Source organism: Euleptes europaea, chromosome 7 (genome assembly GCF_029931775.1).
Source record: "Euleptes europaea isolate rEulEur1 chromosome 7, rEulEur1.hap1, whole genome shotgun sequence".
NCBI lineage: Eukaryota > Metazoa > Chordata > Lepidosauria > Squamata > Sphaerodactylidae > Euleptes > Euleptes europaea.
Window position 1 is genome coordinate 75,925,641 of NC_079318.1, and position 21,046 is coordinate 75,946,686.

Genomic DNA, 21,046 nt, shown 5'->3' on the forward strand with positions numbered 1-21,046 from the left:
CATTCTAGCTGTATCTGAAGAAGTGAGCTGTAGCTCACAAAAGCTCACACCCTGCCATACATTTTGTTAGTCTTTAAGGTGCTACTGGACACCTCCTCTTTTCTACTGGGGGAACTGTAACAGCAAACCAACTCCTCCGCTCCTGTCTCCAAATATTTCTCACTGAGCCACACATCAGAGCAATGAAAACAGCTTCACAACAGATTCAAGGTCATAGCATGAATTAAACACTTACCATGGAGATAAATGTTTAGTGCGATTTCTGGGGGGTAGGTTAATTCTATTACTGACTCTTCCCCCCCCCGCCTCTGAAAAAAAACAGACGCCTCAAAGTCCTCGTAGCACCAATTGCTGAACTTTCACTCCTCTAAACAAATTATTCTGGCATCCGGTCGCACCAGCAAGTCTCATTCTGTGAGAGGCGCTGAACAGCGATCGACCTTCACAAGAAGACGTCCGAGAACATTTGCCATCATAGGGGAGAGAACCTAACATTGTTTTCTTCAATTCCCTGCAATTATGGGAGCGAACTTCCAGGTGGCCGGAGGTGGAGGCAGATGGGTGCAAGCGAGGAAAAGAATAGGTACTCCTGGGGAAAGCAGAATTCTCATGGACTTTGGACCTTTCCTAGTTCCCAAAAGTCCAGGTTCAGGGACCAGCTTGAGAAACAGGGAGTCAAAGCACTGTATACTGGTTTCTCAAAAACTGCCTGCTAGCTCATTTATTTGCCAGCCACAAGCAGCATATATGAAACTGCCTTGTAGTCCATCAGTCTGTGGGTTAGGTAATGGCAGACTCTGAACTTTGGGACCTTATGACCCACGCTTTAGATGAATAAAAATTAAGTAAGCTTATCTCATCCCATCCTACCATCTTCACAGACAAGGATGCTCACACTATAACCTGATTCTAAGCTTATTTAAAGGAGCCCCGTGGCGCAGAGTGGTAAGCTCCAGTACTGCTATTAAAAGCTCTGCTCATGACATGAGTTCGATCCCAACGGAAGTTGGCTTCAGGTAGCTGGCTCAAGGTTGACTCAGCCTTCCATCCTTCTGAGGTCGGTAAAATGAGTACCCAGCTTGCTGGGGGTAAAGGGAAGATGACTGGGGAGGGCACTGGCAAACCACCCCGTAAACAAAGTCTGCCTAGTAAACATTGGGATGTTACGTCATCCCATGGGTCAGGAATGACCCGGTGCTTGCACAGGGGACCTTTACCTTTTTTAAAGCTTATTTAAAGGTAAAAATAGTCCCCTGTGCAAGCACTGGGTCATTTCTGACCCATGGGGTGACTTCACATGACGTTTACTAGGCAGACTATGTTTATGGGGTGGTTTGCCATTGCCTTCCCCTCTCATCTACACTTTACTCCCAGCAAGCTGGGTACATATTTTACCGACCTGGGAGGGATGGGAAGGCTGAGTCAACCTTGAGCCGGCTACCTGAAGCAAATCCCACTGTGCTCAAAGGGCTTACTTGCTACAGCCTGCTTCTGTGGCCCCCTCTGTCGTGGCTGTGATCAAGGGCCCAGGGTCTTCTGCTGCAAAGCTGGGCCCTGATGGCACCTTAGAAACCTACTGCCAGCCTGAGCTCTTTCCCTGGTCCAAGCCAAAAGAGACACTGGGAGCTGTGTATGAGGGTCTTCTATGTTTGCCCCAGGGAACGGCAATCTCAGCACTCCAGGGCCCCCAGTCAGCAAGTAGCAATCCTGTGTAAATGGACTATAGAAATCAGGCACAACTATCTGTTTGAATTTATACAGTCGGATATCGTCGAGATGATGCGCCAGAAGACTTCATGGGACAACAAGAGCAGGGAAATCACGAGTAGATGGAAGACCTACTTAGAGTGGATATCAGTGGAAGGAAGAAAAGACATTCGGTGGAAGATACAGACTTTGTGCCCGTGGCTGGGGACAAGAGACTAAAAATTACAAGGAGAAGGAGTGGGGCTAGGGAGGGGGATGGGAGGGATGGGAGGGAATGAGAAAAGTATGTTATACAAACATTGTATGTAGAATAAGAAATATATAATTGAAATTTGTATAAAAAGAAACAAAAAAAAGCAAGTAGCAATCCTGTGTGGGTGTTTCGGATAGGAAAATTTCAGAGGTGGGAGGGAGGAGCTCATCTCTTCTTTCCCCAGTTTAAACTGGGCTTCACGTGCTAGCTACTGAGGGGGAAAACACTGGGAAGAGTTGGTTTTTATCCCCTGCTTTTCTCTGCCTTTAAGGAGTCTCAAAGCGGCTTACAATCACCTCTCCTTCCCCTCCCCACAACACACATCTTGTGAGGTAAGTGATGCTAAGAGAGTTCTGAGATGAACTGGCTTAAGGTCACCTAGCAGACTTCATGTGGAGGAGTGGGGAATCGAACCCGGCTCTCCAGTTTAGAGCCCACTGCTCATGTGGGGAATGAAACCAGGTTCTCCAGATTACACTCCACTGCTCCAAACCACCGCTCTTAACCACTACACCACGCTGGCTTCAGAAATAGTGCTGAATGTGTGGGGGAGTCAACAGGGTTGTGCCTGGCTTTAATGAGACTCCTTTCTGAGAGAAAGTCTTGGTCTTCACCTCCCTCCCTGCCACCTCTCACTGTGCTCAAAGTTAAGAAGATTCCTTTACTCCACACTGGATGAAGAGAAACTATGGGGCACTCTATGGCGGTGCTGGTTTCTGGGGATCACTCCTCAATCATAAAAGGGAAGCAAATGATATTCACTGGCTGTAGGATACCCTTGCCTCTATACTCCTATGTTTGGTTTTTTTTTTTTTTTGACCTTTCAAATATTCCACAAACCTAAATACGATGATGAAAGAGATGCAGGTATTTGCAGTTCCAAAGAGCGGCGACCAAATACTGGGCTGGTTTGTTCGAACCAACACTCAGCAAAATTCAATCCCCATCCAACAGGGCTTCTTGAACCCAGAATCTCAGTCCAAAAACTTATTTGCGACGTTTGAGAGATATTTGTAACTGGATATTGTACAGTGGGCACATTGCCTTGTTTTAGAAAAATGTAACTCGTAGTTGGAACAGGACATCAAAAAAAAAAAAAAGGTGTTCAGAATCTTTTGCAAGATTTTATGCTTGGAGAGGAAAAAAGCAAAGTCAGCCAGCGCTGACATTGCAGCTTCCTTTCCCCTCCCCACACCAACCCTTCAAAAGCTCACTCTATATATACCTACCTCATTTTAATAAATCCTGAATTGATTCCATCCCTTTCATTGGGGCAGACAAACTGAACTACAATTCTAATTATATTGTCAAGACAGATTAATGTCGCCAGAGAGGTTAAAGGCAGAACTGTTATTTAAGGTAGAGAGGTGATGATCTGGTGACCTCTCTTTCTGGCTCTCTGCTCCAGACTTGACCATTTATCAGAAGAGTGAAAGGGAACCCATTTTGTCAGGGAAAGTTAGGAAAGCAGGTCTGGCATGTTTCAACCAAAGGACTCAAGAGATATAAATCCGCTCTTCAGTAAAAAACTAATCAAAACTGATCCTGGGATGAAATCCGCCACTTTGATCAACATCTCAGATTAGGAAGGCATTACTCAAGAAAATTGAGTGAGATAAAAGAGGCCCAGTTTTCATGTGGCAAGAAAAAGCCACTCAAGAACCAGTTCTTATCACAGGAGAGTACATTTAAAAGGAACACACTCATGGAAATGAGATAATAAAAATAACCCTGGAGCAACCTGACATCAAGACACGGATCAAATTTAGATTGTTCATAAACTACTTTTCCCGTTCAGGCAGTTTACATAAGTTATAGCAACATCCAGTAACCAAAATGGTAAAACAATTTTAAAAACAGCCATTACTTATACACACTGTCTAGTCTAAAAACTACAGAACCCACTGACTGAACTCTCTACATTCACAAAGCCAGCTTGACTGATCCAAAGACTTTGGTCTTTTATGCATGGCTGTTTCCCTCGCGGTCACCCACCGACAACTTTGGGTCTTTGTGTTTATTGTGCATGCCGTTTCCGACCTTCAGAGGTCGCCTCTCTCTCCCCCTGCCTTTCCCCGCATTTTGCCCGTGTTTTAAAATTCAAGATAAAACAGGTCTCTGAAACATGGGCAAAATGCGGGGTAAATCAGGGGGAGAGTGAGGTGACCTCTGACAGTGGGAAGCAGCATGCAAAATCAACACAAAGACCCAAAGTTATCGGAGGGGTGACCACAAGGGAAATAGCCCAGCATGAAAGACCTTTGAGACAAAAAGGTTTTATTGACTCTCCCAAATATGGCAATGGAGGTGGCTTTCATCTTCTCTTCAGTTAAAGCTTTGCAAAAAGAGGGAACCCACAAATGTGAAAGCCTGCTTCCAGGGCACTCACAGGTTGAAATGAATGGGAAGAGGGAATGCTGGACACCTGGTGGGGGGCATGGAAGGCAGTCTTTGCTCCCTATAACTGCCTCATAAGGAAAAAGCTTGAAACGGCACTTTGAAAGCCCAGCTTGAAAGGAGAGCCAGCGTGGTGTAGTGGTTAAGAGGGGTGGTTTGGAGCGGTGGACTCTAATCTGGAGAACCCGGTTTGATTCCCCACTCCTTCACATGAGTGGCGGACACTAATCTGGTGAACTGGTTTGGTTTCCCACTCCTACGCATAAGGCCAGCTGGGTGACCTCTCAGCCCCACTTACCTCACAGGGTGTCTGTTGTGGGAAGAGGAAGGGAAGGTGATTGTAAGCCGGTTGGATTCTCCCTTAAGAGGTAGAGACAGTCGGCATATAAAAACCAACTCTTCTTCTAGTGCCCACTGCCTATCCCTATGGCATTAGAAAGATTTAGCTTCAGGCATCATTTCCCTTCTGCTTCCTAGTATTTTATTTTCCTAGCAACCCTCTTCTGTAAAAACATAAGTAGCAAAGCCACCTAGGCATGCCTAACAACCATCAATCCAAACAGCCGCACACAGCTAGACCTTCCAAATTCCAGCCACCACTTGCAGAATTAATTCCACTCTGCTTAGAATGGGGCCATGTATCAAAGCAGCCAGTGTGGTGTAGTACTTAGAATGCTGGAGTAAGACTGCAGAGATTAAGCTGTTACTTTTATAATTGCATTGTTTCTTATTGCCTCTTAGGTCTCTCGACAGACAACGCAGAAATCTCCTAAATAAATGAATCCGAATCCCTGCTTTTGGCTGAGGTCACACAGGAAACTTCATGGCAGCCACTGAGTTGGATCCAGTTGGCTTTTTCACTTAAGCTTCCTCTTTGCTATAGCCCCCCATCCCACACAGCCTTTCTTTGTGCAGGTCTCACCGGAGTCTTTTTTTGGCAAAGGGGCCTCCTTCCTCCTTTTCTCACCCATGGACAAAGCTGGCTGGATCCAATCCTCTCTGTCTCAGACCATCTTATTTCACAGAGCTGCTGAGAAGACCCTATCATCAGTACTGACAAAATATACCTCTTTAAGAGACGGTCGTCTGAGCAGACAGCTGATCCCGGGGAACGGAGCAAAATATATAAGGATATTCAAAACCAAGGGTGGATGCAGAGTGAATATCAAACAAACTCTGAAAATCAGAGCTGCCACAAGGGGAGGTGATCAAATGTAAGCCCCCCCTTGCCCCATCACTATGCATATTGGGATGACATGGGAACAAGAACCTCAGAAGCAATTTAAATTTGTAACACTAAATAGACCTAAGATTTAGTTACAATATGGCATAGGAAAGCAGAGGGGGGGGGTGTTTTTGGATGGCTGATTTGACTCTTCCATCTCTAACAATCCATCCATCTCCTGATACGAGAATGCTTCTGATATTAAACCCTTCGCCGAGAGACAGAATTAAAAACATTCATTCCCGTTGCTTGGTGAGGCACAGGGGGATCTTCCCTTTACTATTCCTCCTGCCCCCCAACCGCAATACATTCAAACATTACAAGGCTGAAATAACCGCATTTCCATTTCATTTACCATCCCTTCCTAGACAGTTCTAATCAGAGAATAAAGAAAAAACGTGCCAAACCGCTACAGGGAGAAAAAAGAAAAAGAGATGCAAACAATGAAATTGATTTGAGTCACAGAATATACGGGACACCAGAACTGACCGGAAAGTTCTTTTGCAAAGCTTCCTCTGCTCTTCAGCCCCGAACCAAAAGTCTGGGTAAAGCGGCCTCTCCTAGACCACTGGCGAAGACCCATTGATACTCATACCCATGTTGACCATTGAGTCCTGTGGGCCCAGACCATTTCTGTCCCCGTAGCATCCCGTTCTGCTGTGCCTCAGAGTACAGAAAGGCAAATTGGTGCATGTGACCGGCAGAGAGGGGATGATCGACGCAAGCACTTCAGTGCCGTCAAGTCGCAGCCAAATTCAGCCGACAACAGCAAGGGGCTTTCAAGGTAAGTGAGAAGCAGAGGGTGGTTTGCCATTGCCTTCCTCTGCAGAGTTCTCAAACAGACATCCTTAAAAAGTTTCTTAACCCTTACCATTTTGTCCAGGAAGACCACCAGATCCTAAGGAAAGAGAAACAGAAGAGAAGGTCAGCCCTCAAGGCCGTTTCTAGCAACCAGGTACCTCCTGTGTTCGGCAGCCACTCTAGTAGCTTCAAACAGGTCAACACTGATTGTGATGTGGTAGCAAACCTACTAGGGCTACACTGGATTGTTATCTGATTCAGGGAAAGACTGGGCTTCTTGAGCTCCTTAGGGGAAAACAGACACAAGGGGAGACTGAGATCAGATTTCATCCAGTATTAGCCAGACTTTTCAGCATGTCATGCTCCTTTCCTGATCACTCCTCCCAGACTACTCCTGGTTGACCTCTTCTCCCTCCAGTGTGCTTCTGCAAATCTCTTTCCCTCAACCTCCCAAGCTTCCCTTTCTTCCTCCTTTACCATCACTCTTACTCCCTCCCCCCCAACTTGCAGCTAATCCTTAAGGGGAAGGACTGTGGCTCAGTGGTAGAGCCTCTGCTTGGCATGCAGGTCCCAGGTTCAATCCCTGGCATCTCCAGTTAAAGGAACGAGGCAAGTAGGTGATGTGAAAGACCTCTGCCTGAGACCCTGGAGAGCCGCTGCCGGTCTGAGTAGACAATACTGCCCCTGATGGACCAGGGGTCTGATTCAGTATAAGGCAGCTTCATGTATGTGTTCTTAAGTCCCTTCAGGTTGTATAGAGCACCTAGCTCGCTGCTGGCCCCAAAGAAGAGTAGTGTCAACAACTACTTCTCTCCAGACCTAGCACACTTTTCCCTCAGCAACACGGCAGCTGCAGGAAATGTCATTTTAAAAACTGTCAGGAGCCTTGCTTGGCATGGGGGGAGGAGAGTCTCCTGCTTTCCCTCCCACCCCCATTTTCCCAAACTGAAGCAGGCCCAAAGGGAATTATTTCCCCCTTTTTGCAATAGCATGCGAATTGGTCCTGGCTCTTTAAACGGTGTTGTGTCGCATTTGGCCCTCAGAGGCAAGCTTTCAACGGCATCCCTGTATGTTCTTGAGATGCAGCCTGCTGTCAACGTTAACTGCCCAAAGCTTTTTTAAAAAGCTAAACCTCCCTTTTGCATCCTTAAGCCCCCCCCTTCCCTCCAATCTTCATCATATTCCCACACTCAAGCTCCCTGTCGCTTTAAATGTTTGCACAGGATCAACATGAGAGAAAACACATCAGGCTTACGCAAAACAGAAACACATTATGAAGACCATTGACGCACCTTGCATATTTCTTCCTGGGAATATTCTTCTATGTCTGCAACAACAAAATACATTATTTAAGTCATTATAGTGTCCTTAAATTTATTTTTAATGTTCAAAAGATGCCACACGCCTCTTCGCATCAACACCACACCTTCCGGGCTGTGAAGGAGTTTCACACGCAGTTGGGTTTGCCGCTTTCCACTGAAGATGTCTGAACCTGTGCGTAAGAAAGCTGCAACTCTGGTCCTCCCAGAGGTATTTTATGGGTCCACATACAACCACCACCAGAAGGCTACAAAATTCCAAAGTATGTTGCTCCTAAAAGTGGAATCTCCGTGTAGCCATTATTCATAGAGGCTCCCACCCCCTACAGTGCATCTGATCTGTACTTCATTTGTGTCTGGTTCTTCTAACATCCTAGGATTACAGGTTTTGGGCAGCTTGTCTAGATCAGGCCGCAGCATTTTGTTAGGGTGTGAAATCTTCTCTCCTGCAGCACACAAACCAACCTAAACATTAAAAGCAGCCTGGGAAGGGGGGTGGGATGCAGTCTTCAGCTGGGAGGGTGCCACTGATTTGCTCTGCTAGCTATTTTGGGCACAAAATTGCAGCTCTCAAAGTCCTTCCTCCCCAAATGCTTTTCCTCCAGTGGGGCTCCAAGATGCTGTTTTGTAAACCTGCACCGAGAACCCCCCAAAGGGAGAGAAAGCAGGCAGGGGTAGGGCAGATTTTGAACATAAAAGCTGTCTGCAAAGAAAGGGTTAAGCACCCCCTGCACCCCCACAACCCTGCTCCATTCAGAACTGCAGCTTCCTGAGGCTTTGTTCAAAAGAAGCCACCCTGCCTGGACTTGTGGGTGCATCGGTATGCAGAGTGTAACTTCTTCTCCGCAGGGAAGCCCACAGTCATCTGATATTATCAGTCTCCAGTTTCTTTGTATACACACACACACGCATATGGGCTAAATAACTTATAATATGTGCTTCAAACATGCATAGAAGTGTCTTGTAAGAGACAACAGTTATATTGTTAACTGTAGCCATTGCCTGGATGTTACTATATTCACTTAGCTGCATTTGCTGTTGTTTCTACCACTTTGGTTATTTTCAGCATAGATCCTCTTTTGTTTGTTTTACACACACACACAAACTTCAGTAGCCTGATCCAAGGAGGCAGTCACCAAGGACACCAAAACTTTTACAGCAACTGTTTCAGCAGGCTTGAGAGTAATTTATATCGTCTGCACCACGAGGAAGTAGCTTTCTGGCACTCCGCTGCAGCCCAGGAAGTTAGATCCTGGGGCTACACATTTTGGATTAAGTTTCCATTTGGAGGTGAGTTCCCGTTGGAAAGTCTGGGAATTCTGAACCTGGACCCAGTCTGTCTTGCATCCGTGCACAAAATGCTCCAGGCTTATTTCAGTTCTGATCCACTGGCAAAAGGCATGGAAGCAAATGGTGCCAGAACAGGCTCTTGCAAACAAGAGGTGGATCATGATGGGTAGCCGTGTTAGTCTGTTTGCAGCAGTAGAAAAGAGCAAGACTCCAGTAGCACCTTAAAGACTTAGCAAAATTTCTGGCAGGGCATGAGCTTTTGTGAGCCACAGCTCGCTTCTTCAGATACCCTGCCAGAAACAGAGGCAGAACCAGATCCAGTGGGTAGAGGTGGGAGATAAAAGGCTAGAAACGACTGCATTGCCTTAGCAGCAATAAAGTGCAATTCAAAACTGGGCTTGCTTCCCAGGGGAAACAAACAAAGCCATTGGGAGTCGGTGTCACAACTGAATAGCTTTACCCAGATATTTATTCCCAGCCACCCCCAACCCAAGGGCAGCAATTACTATACATTAAGAGCTGTTTTATTTGACAGATTCTAGAAGAACATGGGGGCGGGGGGGGGGTCAGGTCAGGCACCACTGATAGGAATAGCTTTTCAGAGGCGCCCACTGTGTACCAAGCATGGATTGAAGAACATGCCCACTTTTATTTAGAATATTTCTAGGCTGCCTCTTCAGAGTCCTGCTCAAGGCGGTTTATAATTTTGTATCTCACCAGGGAGTTCAAGGTCAGCAAATTACCAGGAGTTGTCCTATTTTATCCTAACAGCCCCGCAAAGCACTCAAGGCTGAGCAAGAAGGAAAAGGCAAGAACACAGAGCTACATGGCGATACCAGTGACTATCGGAGACATGGACTTGGATCCTGCCTACAATTTCCAGACAGAGAGATTTCAGTCTGCAGAGCATGGCTTCCCTGTCTCCCCCCTGCAGTCCAAAACACCCCCATGAAATGCTGCTCCTGAGGGGTCAGGGGGTCCCCAAGAACAGCTTGGAGGGGGAGTTGGAGGTCTACCACAGGATGAGAGAAATCAGAAAAAAAATTCCACTCATCCATGGAACTTTTAGGAAGGATCCACACCAGAATTTCTTTGGTCACACACCCTCATCTTTTGTCACACACCCTCAATTGTGGGCCTCCCTCCCTGTACCTCACAAGGGGCAACTTCTCTTTCAAGCTTTAGGCCCCAAATGAAGACATTCTTATGCTCCTGGGCAGGACCATCGTCTTTTAAAGAAGTGCCCAAACAAAAGAAAACAAGAACAAGATGATGTCAGAGGTAGAGACAAAACTGAGTGGTAATTGCACCCAAATCCAGGCACATCTCTGGAAACTGGCAGCTCATAGGCACTCATGCCACAAAACTGCAAGAGCCAACAAACACAAGTACGCAAAGCAAGAAGCACTCAAGGATCCTCCTGATGTTGCAAGGGGTCCTAGGACATACCTTTGAGGTTGTGAATGCCGAGCCTGCCTTGACTTAGTTGTGAACAGGAAAAAGTCTGAGCAAAACCATTTTAGGGGGCCGCTTGCGAGCTGCAGTCTGAACAGCGAAAGGCTTTACAGACAGCACCGAACTAACTGGGACCAGTGGTCCAACTCTGTAGAAGGCAGCTTCATATATGCATCAGCAAAACCCAATTTCAAGACAACAATGTCACATCACCTGGTGGAGCTGTGGAGGCCCCATAGCCTTTCATTTCCAAGGCTAGGACACGGAAACCGGCATCAGCAAGTGCTGGGATCTGGGGTGGAGGAACAGTCATTCAGTTTTTCTGGGAAGAAGTTATTACTCAGTATCAATTTTGTATTCGAATGTTCATTGATTTTTGAAGATGTCCACGAACTTTCAAACTATTTGCCTGACTCTTGGAGGCTAACTGATGATCAACGAAAATGGATCCTCCATGCTTTTTCTATAGCTAAGATTCCTAGAGTTGGAAGGGACCACCAGGGTCATCTAGTCCAACCCCCTGCACAATGCAGGAAATTCACAACTACCTCCCCCATATTACAACGTTGAAAAGATAAAAGCCCACCTCCGGTAAATCAATGGATTGAGGACTTTAGAACTCTAAATTCTAAATATTTGAATGCGTGGAATGTAGACAGCAATTGCACATGGACTTATTTTTAGATATTTGGAATTATAGAAACTTTGTGTAGATCTGCCACCACCATTATTATATTTTTGTCTTTACGCATATCTTTTAAAAAATTGAAAAGTATTTAAAAACAGTATGAGAGTTGCCACATAAGGTATCAAGTTTGGATCCATTATTAAAACACTTATTTCTTCTCCTGCCATGTATTACCTAAATTCCTCCCAAGTCATAAGCTCTCCCCCACATTTTTGTGTAGTTTGGCCTCTGTCTCCAGTCCCAGCTTATCAATATTTGCTGGTTATCAGGGTTACAATTCTCATTCCAGGCTCTAACCACTGTACAGTGGTGGGATGTTCTTGTTCCAGATAGGGGCACCCGGCTATTCATATTCCCCTGAGCATGCCCACACAACAAGAGTCTTCAATGTAATTTTCAAGCACATATCATTGTTATTTCAGGAGCAATTCTTCCCTACCGTGGAAGGAAAAGGAGGCCTAATGCCTTCCACATCAGAGTAACTACTGCCCTCTCCCCCAAACAGGGGAGCTTCAGAACCCTAGCTTCAGAACTGTTGATTTCCCCCTGGCTCATGTGTCCACACTTCTCCTGCCTACTGATCAACTCCTCCTTGAACATACATGAAGCTGCTTTATACCAAGTCAGACCATGTCTATCAAGGCTAGTATTGTCTGCTCCACGTGGCACTGGCTCTCCAGGGTCTTAGGCAGAAGTGTTTGATACCATCTGCTTCCGGATCCTTTTCCACCATTGGTGTCAGAGACTGGACGTGCAAAGCAGATGCTCTACCACAGTGCCACAGGCATGCCTTTCTTCTTCTTAGGTTCTCCATTTATAACTGGGAGGAGGCATGCCCCTACCCTCACCCCTCAAAACCAATGCCTTTCCAAGTCTTGCTCAGGAGGACATAGGAGCTTATAGAACCCCCGCTCTCTGGTGCACTGAGCTGGGGGAAGCTGTATGGGAACATCAACAGACCACCAGCAAGGAAGTCGCCATGCAGCTTGATCCCATCAGCTACACACAAAGATGCTCCATTAGTAACCCTGGTAACCTTGATGCCCAACTACATGCCTGGTAGCTACACCGTGTGTGCGCGCGCATGTGTGAAGACTACAAAGAGATCCTGAACTGTTTGTGTAACGGATGTCACCCTCCTCTCTGAAGGTACAAGCTGTCTTACCTGGTATCGCCAAGAAAACCAGGATTCTGGGAAGCCATGGCAGAGGCAAACTGCAGGGCCATTACCCATCTCTACGAAGTGCAGCTGGGTACCAGGCTAATGGGAAAACAGAAGGCTTGGGTCATACCTGAGTGATATGTATAGGTCACCAGGTTCATTACAACATGATGATTACAGCATATATGAAAACGTTCCCATTTCAAAGCTTGTGTTGCATTCAGACCAATAAAAAACAACAACAACCCCATTGGGCTCTTTGTTGAAGCAGAAATACCTTCAGATTTTGGTTGCTTCTAAGCAGAATGGAAGCCCTCAATACAAGTAGCACTGACTAGGAACAAAAGAGGCTATAAGCCCTGCGAAAGATGGGGAGATGAAGACAGGTGCAATATAGATAACTGACTTTTCCATTGTCCCACGGTTTCAATGCACCAAACTAACATTATGGGTTGCTGTCACAGAGCCACATCCTTTACTAAGGAGAAAGTTTAGAATACTTTCCCCTCCATAAGCATGCTTAAGAACATGGCAGAGGAGACAAGGAAACTCAAATTTTGGCCCTCTTTATTTACCTTATGCAGAAAAAATGCATCTTCAGTTTGGCTTACTAAGAGTTCATCGGTACAAAGACTTCTTTCCCCATCAACCAGACGGTTGGATAGAGTCTGATAAGACTTAACTGCTCTTACCTTGATGGTCACAGAGCCATGGGTCACATTTTCTGGCTCACAGGCAACTGGCAAGTTTTCTTGGCCAAGAAGCTGTGCGGTAAACAGTTTAAAGAGAGGAAGACACATTTTCAGATATCATTCGCGCACAGTGAGGCATACAATATTGGGCTACTGCCACCTGGAGCCATTTATACTAAGAAAGGAAAGGTTTTCTTCTTGGGTTCTGTCTCTCCCAAATGGCATGGGTTGCTGAATGCTCTTCTCAAGTGACTTTTCGCAGAGAGATTCAGCACGTGGTTTGCTTCTGGGAATGTAACTGAAAGCGGGGCAGAGAGGGAACTTTAAGTTATGAACCTTGGCCACTGCCTGATCAGTTCACTGGCCCAGCCAGCAGGTAAGGGAGGAAGCAAGAAATATCCTGCTAGCTGGGTAGCAGCAGATGAAGAACATCTAGCAGAGTATATTTCTCCTCTGTAGGTATTTATAACCTGGGATCCAGTGCCTTCGCTGGAGGGCTGTAGCCTAGAGGGAGCAGGAAGATCTGGCAGCTGAGAAAGAACGGCACTGTATTTTGAAGTCTTCTCTCCCCTTCCCCTATTGGTCTGTCTGTATTTCTAAGCTGCTTTGGGTTCCCAGGGAGAAATGTGGAATATAAATTAATATTTATTTGCTCCATTTATACCTCAACAGAGACTCAAAGCAGCCTACCTCATTCTCTCCTGCTTATCCTCAGAACCGCCCTCTGGGGTAGGTTAGGTCGAGCGTGTGACTGGCCCAAGGTCACCCAGCAAGGTTCCATGGCAGAGCGGCATTCAAACCTGGGTCTCCCCAGATCCTAGTCTGCTCTTGCCTGCTGTGACCAGCAGTTCGTTCCCCCCGCTCCCCCGGCCAGTCTCAAGGAGAGACCTTTCCCAATGCTGAAAATCCAATGAGCTTCAAAGCTCCAACAGGAAGCTTAACACCACAGAGAAGGGGAAATATCTCGCTTCCATTAAGGGTCTTCTACAGAGGCCCTGCTCCGTATGCCGCCGCCTTCAGAGATAAAGTGACTGGAGGCCAGGGTCTTCTCTGTAGTGGCACCTCCGTTTTGGAGGGTCCTCCTCTCAGTGGGTCACCCGGCAGCAAGCTTAGTTAAGGCTTTAGGTACCAGCTGAGAATTTGGCTTTTCTAGCAGGCACTGGTGACTTTTCCAACCTGTTCTTACCCCTGTTCTCCTAGGCCTTTTATCCATGTCTGTTTCCCTCGCCATCACCCCTCTGACGACTTTAGGTCTTTGTTTTGATAATGCATGCCATTTCCGACCATCACAGGTCGCCTCACTCTCCCCCAGAGTTTCCACATGTTTTGTCTGGGTTTTCAGGGACCTGTTTTATCACAAATTTGAAAATGCGGGCAAAATGCGCAGAGACGCAGGGGGAGAGAGAGGCAACCTCTGACAGTCGGAAATGGCACGCATGATCAAAACAAAGACCCGAAGTCATCAGAGGGGTGACCAGGAGGGAAACAGCCATGCATAAAAGGCCTTTGATGTGGCAGTAAGCTGCTGTTTTACCTGCTGCTCTACTGAAAAATTATTTTTAATTTAACCTGACCTCTGCCCTGCTTAATTTTATGTATTGCTGGTTTTTAGACTGGCGTTGCGATCCATTTCATTAACTGTCTGAGACAGTTCCCTACACTTTTTAATGGAATGTGTGGGTTACAGAAGAGTGTTTAAGTAATAGCAACAGTCGCAGCTGCTAAGCCAATATTTGAGCCTAGGACTCACTCAGAGCTGCCTTGTACAGAGTCTACTCTGGCAGTGGCTCAGGTACAGGTCATTCATATAATGTGCGACCTGCTCCCTTTAGCTGGACATGCTGTGGGTTGGATCTGGGACCTTCTACATATCAAATGCTCCACCACAGAGCCATGGCCTGCTTCCTCTACCCAAAGTCCATATGTGCCTCCATTATACCACCCTGGCATCCAAGTCCACACCGATTTTTTTAAATGGCATTTTTAAGCATCTCTTTAGCAACTTTGAAAAGCAGCCTAATAAAAGACATCCATAAAATATGACTCAGTTCCTTTTCATGTTCTCCCCTTTACTCTTTTGGCACCCAAAACATCTTGCTCTTGGGCATCTTAATGTAGCTCTGCTTGTTCATTCTAGCACCCCGTTTAGGACACGTGGCAGGTTTCTAAGCACAGGAGCAGGCATGTGATTCATGTTAATTTTCTGTGCTGGGGAGGAGAATGTTCCGCAACACACACAATGCTTTCACACTGAAAAGCACAATTCTAATCCAGTATTTAGAATGGTGTGGGTTAATATAGACTAGGCAGCTTTGCTTCCTTCATATACATTATCCCTTTGTATGCACTTATGGTGATTCAATGCATTTTGTAGACTTTGGAATGAAGTGTTTTGGTGGTTAATAATTGGCATAGAATGTTGTTTCAGAATAGGCATTTGTTAAGTAATGAGTAACATGACATGTGTGGGGGGGAGAGAGAGACTAGAAACCACGAGCTTCAGGAAAGATGGGTTAGAAGTACTTTTAAAAACATACACAAGAAGCCTTGATCATATAGAACGTAAGCTCCAGCCTCATGTGTACTTCTGCAGCCAATGCATTTTTGTAAACATACACACAGGCATGAAGCTCGGAAGCTTGCCTTTTTTTTAAAAAAGGAGAAAAATCAAGGATCCATTGAATTCCACATTAAAATCCCCATACTGGAAGATAAACAGTGTAGTTAAGATTATTCAAATGGGCTAGACTTAATTTCCTGCTTTTCACTGAAGATAGCTCTATCAATGGCTATTAACCAGGAGGACCAACTAAAACGTCCAGGTTCAGAAGCAGTATACCTGGAAATACCCATCGCCTTCATTGCCTCTTGGAAGGTTGCTTTTGGGATGCATCCAACCGGCCACTGCTTGAGACGTGATGTTGGGCGAGTGATCCAGCCAGGCTCTTGGGCAGCCAACAATCCTACCCTCTGACAGCGCCCTTTGAATTTGTTTTAAAGAACATACGTGAACCCCTGCATTTCCTGGAGTGCAAAGGTACAAGCCTGCTACTCCTTGTAAAAGAGCCAATGTTTATACTGCTAAGTGAACCATTAGCCATGGAGGTCAGCTTTCCAGAGAAAGCAGAAGACAGAAACCAGCTTGGGCGGATGAAAAGGATCCACTTACAAAGAATCAGCTGGTACATGAGCTCCAGTTTACGGGGGTGGGGGGACACTGCAGATTGTTAGGCTACAGGCAATGGAAGCGCTCCAGAGAGGCTTCACTCTGTCACAGTAACAAGATCCTGGTGGGTTTGAGTCAGCCAGTCGGAGAGGAACGTCAGCAAGGTGAAGATGCCCGACGCTGCTGCAATCAGCAGTTCCATCCAGCCCCTTGAAGCAGCTACCCCCTTACCCTCTGCAGGGTGCCCTGCCATCAACCTCCTCCCAGGCTCATGACATTCTTGGTCACACAGAACTTGAGGCATTAGCCACAACAAGCAGGCAAAAAATGTGCACGTTGTTGGATTTGTGTGCGTAAGCTACACAGAACTCTTCACCAGCAAGGGGGGAGAAAATAGCCAGTTCTCGTCTACACAGAGCACAAAATAAGCATTTTACTGTCAAATCATCAAAGGTCACAATTGTTTTATGTTGCTACTCAAATACATCTACAGTACATGCTACATACGAATGCAAGCAATGCACCAGAAGATCAGACCCCAATCTAGTCCCCCATCCCACTTCCCAGAATGATCTGAAGGGGGTGTCTGGAAAGCCCAGAAGCAGAACATGAAGCCAATAACCTGCTTCTGCTGTTTCCCTGCCCAGCAACCAGTACAAAGAGGTATACTGCCCTTCAGCTTGGAAGTTCCTTTTAGCCATCACACACTATACTACTCACTGGTAGGCCTAACCAATCCCTTTTAGAAGGTATCTAAGCCAGTGGCCATCACTGGACCCCAAGACAGCAAATTTCAGTAGTTTATCACAGCCTGTGTCAGGAAAAGTATCCCATTTTGCCTGTTCTGAACCCAATTCATAATACCATTGGGTGATGTGTAGTGCCATCCTAGGCACAGTCCCACCCTTCTAACCCCACTGACTTCAACAGCCGTAGAAGGAAGCAATTCTGCTTAGGACAACACTGTTAGACATGCTACTACAAGAAAAATCTGTTTATTTTCTATAACAATAATGATATATTTATAAATCTCTCAAAACAACGGCTCCCAAGCCTTTAGCCCTTACTTTGAGTAAGTGTCGCAATTTCTTGATCGTATTCATTGCTCCTTTCCCCCCTTTCTTCAGGAGTCGCTACAGTTCCTCCCCTCCCCCTTAAACTACTACATGATCCAACCTTGCACGAGATCCAGAGGAACCTCTCCATACTCAGGGCTATGCAGTCCATCCACTCACCTGAATTCCGGTCAAATCTTGAAGCTCCTTTAATGCAGAGTTGGCATCTTTCACAAGAATGGTGGCCATTCCCATCGCCTGAGCAGGCTTCAAGTTTGCGCCAATGTCATCCAGAAAAATAACCTAGATTGAAGAAGCAATCAGACCCAGGAATCAGCTGACAATCTTTCTTGAACTGCTTATACAGAGGGCTTCCTGCTTCTTTAATGCACATTATTCAAGTGTTCATGTAATCCAAATATCGCACTTAAGAAAACTGTCTTCCCAGCCTGCATAAGTGATAATTCATTGCCATTCCCAGCCACTGAGTCTTCTATGAGGAAAATGGAAGAAAGACGTCTTTAATTAAATGATGGGAAGGAGCCTTGCGGGTGTTCAAGCCTCCAGCCTCAGAACCTGATTCAGATGTCCTTTAAGCTTGAGAAGGAAGTAGACATTGCCCACATGCTTTCAAGCATTTGTTGGTCCATGAGGACGAGAAACTCACTCTTTGTTCACAATATCAACTCATGTTTATCAGGAGGCTGAAGCAGATACCCAACCTTTTTTTGCTATGACCAGGATAGCCTAGAAGGACCTGATCTTGTGAGATATGGAAAGCTAAGCAGGGTCAGCCCTGGTTAGTATTTGGATGGGAGACCACCAAGGAACACCACGGTCACGACGCAGAGGAAGGCAAATGGCAAAACACCACTGAACATCTCTTGCCTTGAAAACCCTACAGGGTTGCCATGTCAGATGCCACTTGACAGCACTTTCCACCAGCAGAATTAAGGAATATAGCTGGCAACAGCCAGCCAATTCTCACTATAAGAAATTGGTAAGACTATTTTGCCACGGACCATTTTACATAATCCATTGTCTTGGAATGTCTTGCAGTCAGCCATTACGATCCAGTTTTTTTAAGGGGTAATGGGAAAAGCTGACACTGGAGATTGGGATGGCTAGAAATCCTCAGCCTGGCAGAGGACCCTGACTGCAAGCACTGGGTTACTCCACCATTTACCAATAACAAAATTTCCTAATGGGTGCAGAGGGAGCAAAGTGTAAGACAGCTGAGGTCTGCTGCCTTCTTCAGGCACTCTTCCCAGGCAGTTCAGAGCCTTATGGAGGGATCTCCCACTCCCTGGAGGAAGCAGAGTAGAAACCTTTCCACACTCTTTTAGCAAAAGGAATATGAGAAAGTTGCTCTCCGCCTCCTCCAGGGTAGCTACAACGGACAGGCAGGTAGAATCATGTATCTAATGGAACAGCCTGTGGACACTTTGGAAATAGCAGCCAATGTACAGCCAGGATATAAGAAAAGCCATGCTGGATCAGACCAAGGCCCATCAAGTCCAGCAGTCTGTTCACAAAGTGGCCAACCAGGTGCCTCTAGGAAGCCAACAAACAAGGCAACTGCGGAAGCACCATCCTGCCTGTGTTCCACAGCACCTAATATAATAGGCATGCTCCTCAGACACTGTAGAGCAGGGGTGACAAACATAAGGCCTGCGGGCTGGATCCAGCCCCTTGGGAGCTCTTATCCGGCCTGCAAGCCAGCCAAGGCACTCCCCCACACTCTTGATCTGGGCTGGCAAGGCCTGGCCCGACCAAGAGACATATTATATCCAGCCCTCGTAACAATTGAGTTTGACACCCCTACTGTAGAGAATAGGTAAGCATCATGACTAGTATTCATTTTGACTAGTAGCCATGGATAGCCCTATCCTCCATGAACATGTCTATATACGTGATATGAGGATTTGAACCCAGATCTCACATACATAAGCCCAGTTTTCCATCCACAATGGCTTTGCTCAGGACTTCAAGCCATTGCTGACCGTTTCACTCCAATGGTACCTCATAAGAAGCAACTCCACATCGCTGTGTCATCCACAAAGGAATAAACCAGCCCATGGCCACGAGAACAAACAAATTGGGAAAGCAGTGTGCAACTTGCCTCCTCAGGCTTTGCCTTCAGCACCTTCAGAGTGTACTCATAGATCTTGGGATCCGGTTTCTGCAACCCAATACGACAGGACTCAATCACTGCATCAAAGTACTTCCTCAGCAGACAGAATATAAGCCCCACACTATGTCGCCGGGGGCTGTCATCAATCCAGTTGTTTGTAAGGACAGCGATCTTGAAACCTGGAATGTTGGGTGGGAGAGGCTCAGTTGGCAATTTAATAGCCTACTTCCATTCCTAAGTGAACATATATACAGTCGAGCATAAAGTGACTTTTTTCTTTCCTTGAATGTATGCCCTCGTTCCTTAATCTCCCAAGAATGTGCCAAACCATTTACTTCTATATGCTTATATTTCCCAAAAAACGTTTTGCTCGATTTAACAAAATCAAGTTTCAAAACGTTAAAATAAAAAGTTGCAAAAGAACTATTAAAAGTTGCAAAAGAACTAGGCTATGTCCTGATCATATGAGATTAGACCAAGGTACCTAAACCACTGGAAAAGACTGAATGCAGAATGGTTTATATGCCTCACCCAAGTCTCACACAACACAAATGTGTGTGTGTTAAGCACTGTCAAGTCGGTTCTAACTTGTATGGTGACCCTATAAATCAATGTCCCCCAAAACATCCTATCGTTAACAGCTTTGCTCAGGTCTTGCAAACTGAGGGCTGTGGCTTCCTTGATTGAGTCACTCCATCTCTTGTTGGGTCTTCCTCTTCTCCTGCTGCCTTCAACTTTTCCTAGCACTATTGTCTTTTCTAGTGACTCATGTCTTCTCATAATGTGACCAAAGTACTCAGCCTCAGCTTAGTCATTTTAGCTTCTAGGGAGAGTTCAGGGTTGATTTGATTTGAACCCACTCTTCTCCCAACAATAGAAATATAGGCTCTCAAAAAAACCTTTTCAGCCCTATTACATCTTCATTCGCAGATTTATAAAGGACAAAATAGCAGATGTTCCCTGGCTTGCCCTCCTAGCATCCCTTTCAACAATGGAAACAGTTACCATTGGTTTGCAGAGTCAGGGCAGCCTGCAGAAGAGGAGAATTCAGCGATCCTTCATTTGTCATCTCATCAAAGGCCTGAGCAATGGAGAACTTGTCTGGGAGGGAGAGTCCAGAGGCAGCCGCCGCCTTCTTGCAGTCTTCGTCTAACTCGGCCATAAGCTGAATTAGGCACATCAAGTTAAAATGTATTGGAATTTTTTTAAAAAAAATAAAGAAGTGGGGGAGAAATACAGGGAGGGCCATAATCAGGCATCTTTCGATTAGGAATAGTGACTGAGTGACAAAGTTCTGAACAAATACCACGGCCACACAAGAATCTCGTGCAAAGACCACCAGTTGCAAACACTATACACACAAAATTGTTGCCACGCATTACATGACACCATCTCTCCTGTTCTGCCATGCCCCTGCCCAAATAATAAATAATGTTTGAAAAGGCCCAAGGAAAGGTATGAAATTGCCAACTTTGGAAGACTGACAAAAAATTGGGACACTGATTTCTCTCAAGGACAATCTATCTTGTATGTTTCTCCAGGGAGCTCAGGTTGGTGTCTTTCAGCCTGATCTATTTCATAGAGTTGCTGTGAGAATAACATGTGGAAGAGAGAACAATCTAGACCAACTTCTGTCCGGATTTTGAATCTCTGGAAATTAAACACTTCATGTATATACTGATGTCTATAACTGGTTTTCCTT

General features: G+C 45.8%; 1 protein-coding gene across 1 annotated transcript in view; it reads right to left on the reverse strand.

Annotated features, from left to right (window-relative positions):
* The window catches only part of EPHX2 (epoxide hydrolase 2), a 67,661-nt gene that overhangs the window by 33,039 nt on the left and 13,576 nt on the right, over window positions 1–21,046 (reverse strand). Inside the window, exons 3-10 of the mRNA XM_056853695.1 lie at window positions 20,350–20,509; window positions 19,333–19,523; window positions 17,391–17,513; window positions 12,990–13,061; window positions 12,301–12,396; window positions 10,661–10,739; window positions 7,676–7,710; window positions 6,454–6,480 (exon numbers count right to left, since the gene is read on the reverse strand). Coding sequence (XP_056709673.1) covers window positions 6,454–6,480; window positions 7,676–7,710; window positions 10,661–10,739; window positions 12,301–12,396; window positions 12,990–13,061; window positions 17,391–17,513; window positions 19,333–19,523; window positions 20,350–20,509 — 783 coding nt within the window. The remainder of the gene's footprint in view (window positions 1–6,453; window positions 6,481–7,675; window positions 7,711–10,660; window positions 10,740–12,300; window positions 12,397–12,989; window positions 13,062–17,390; window positions 17,514–19,332; window positions 19,524–20,349; window positions 20,510–21,046) is intronic.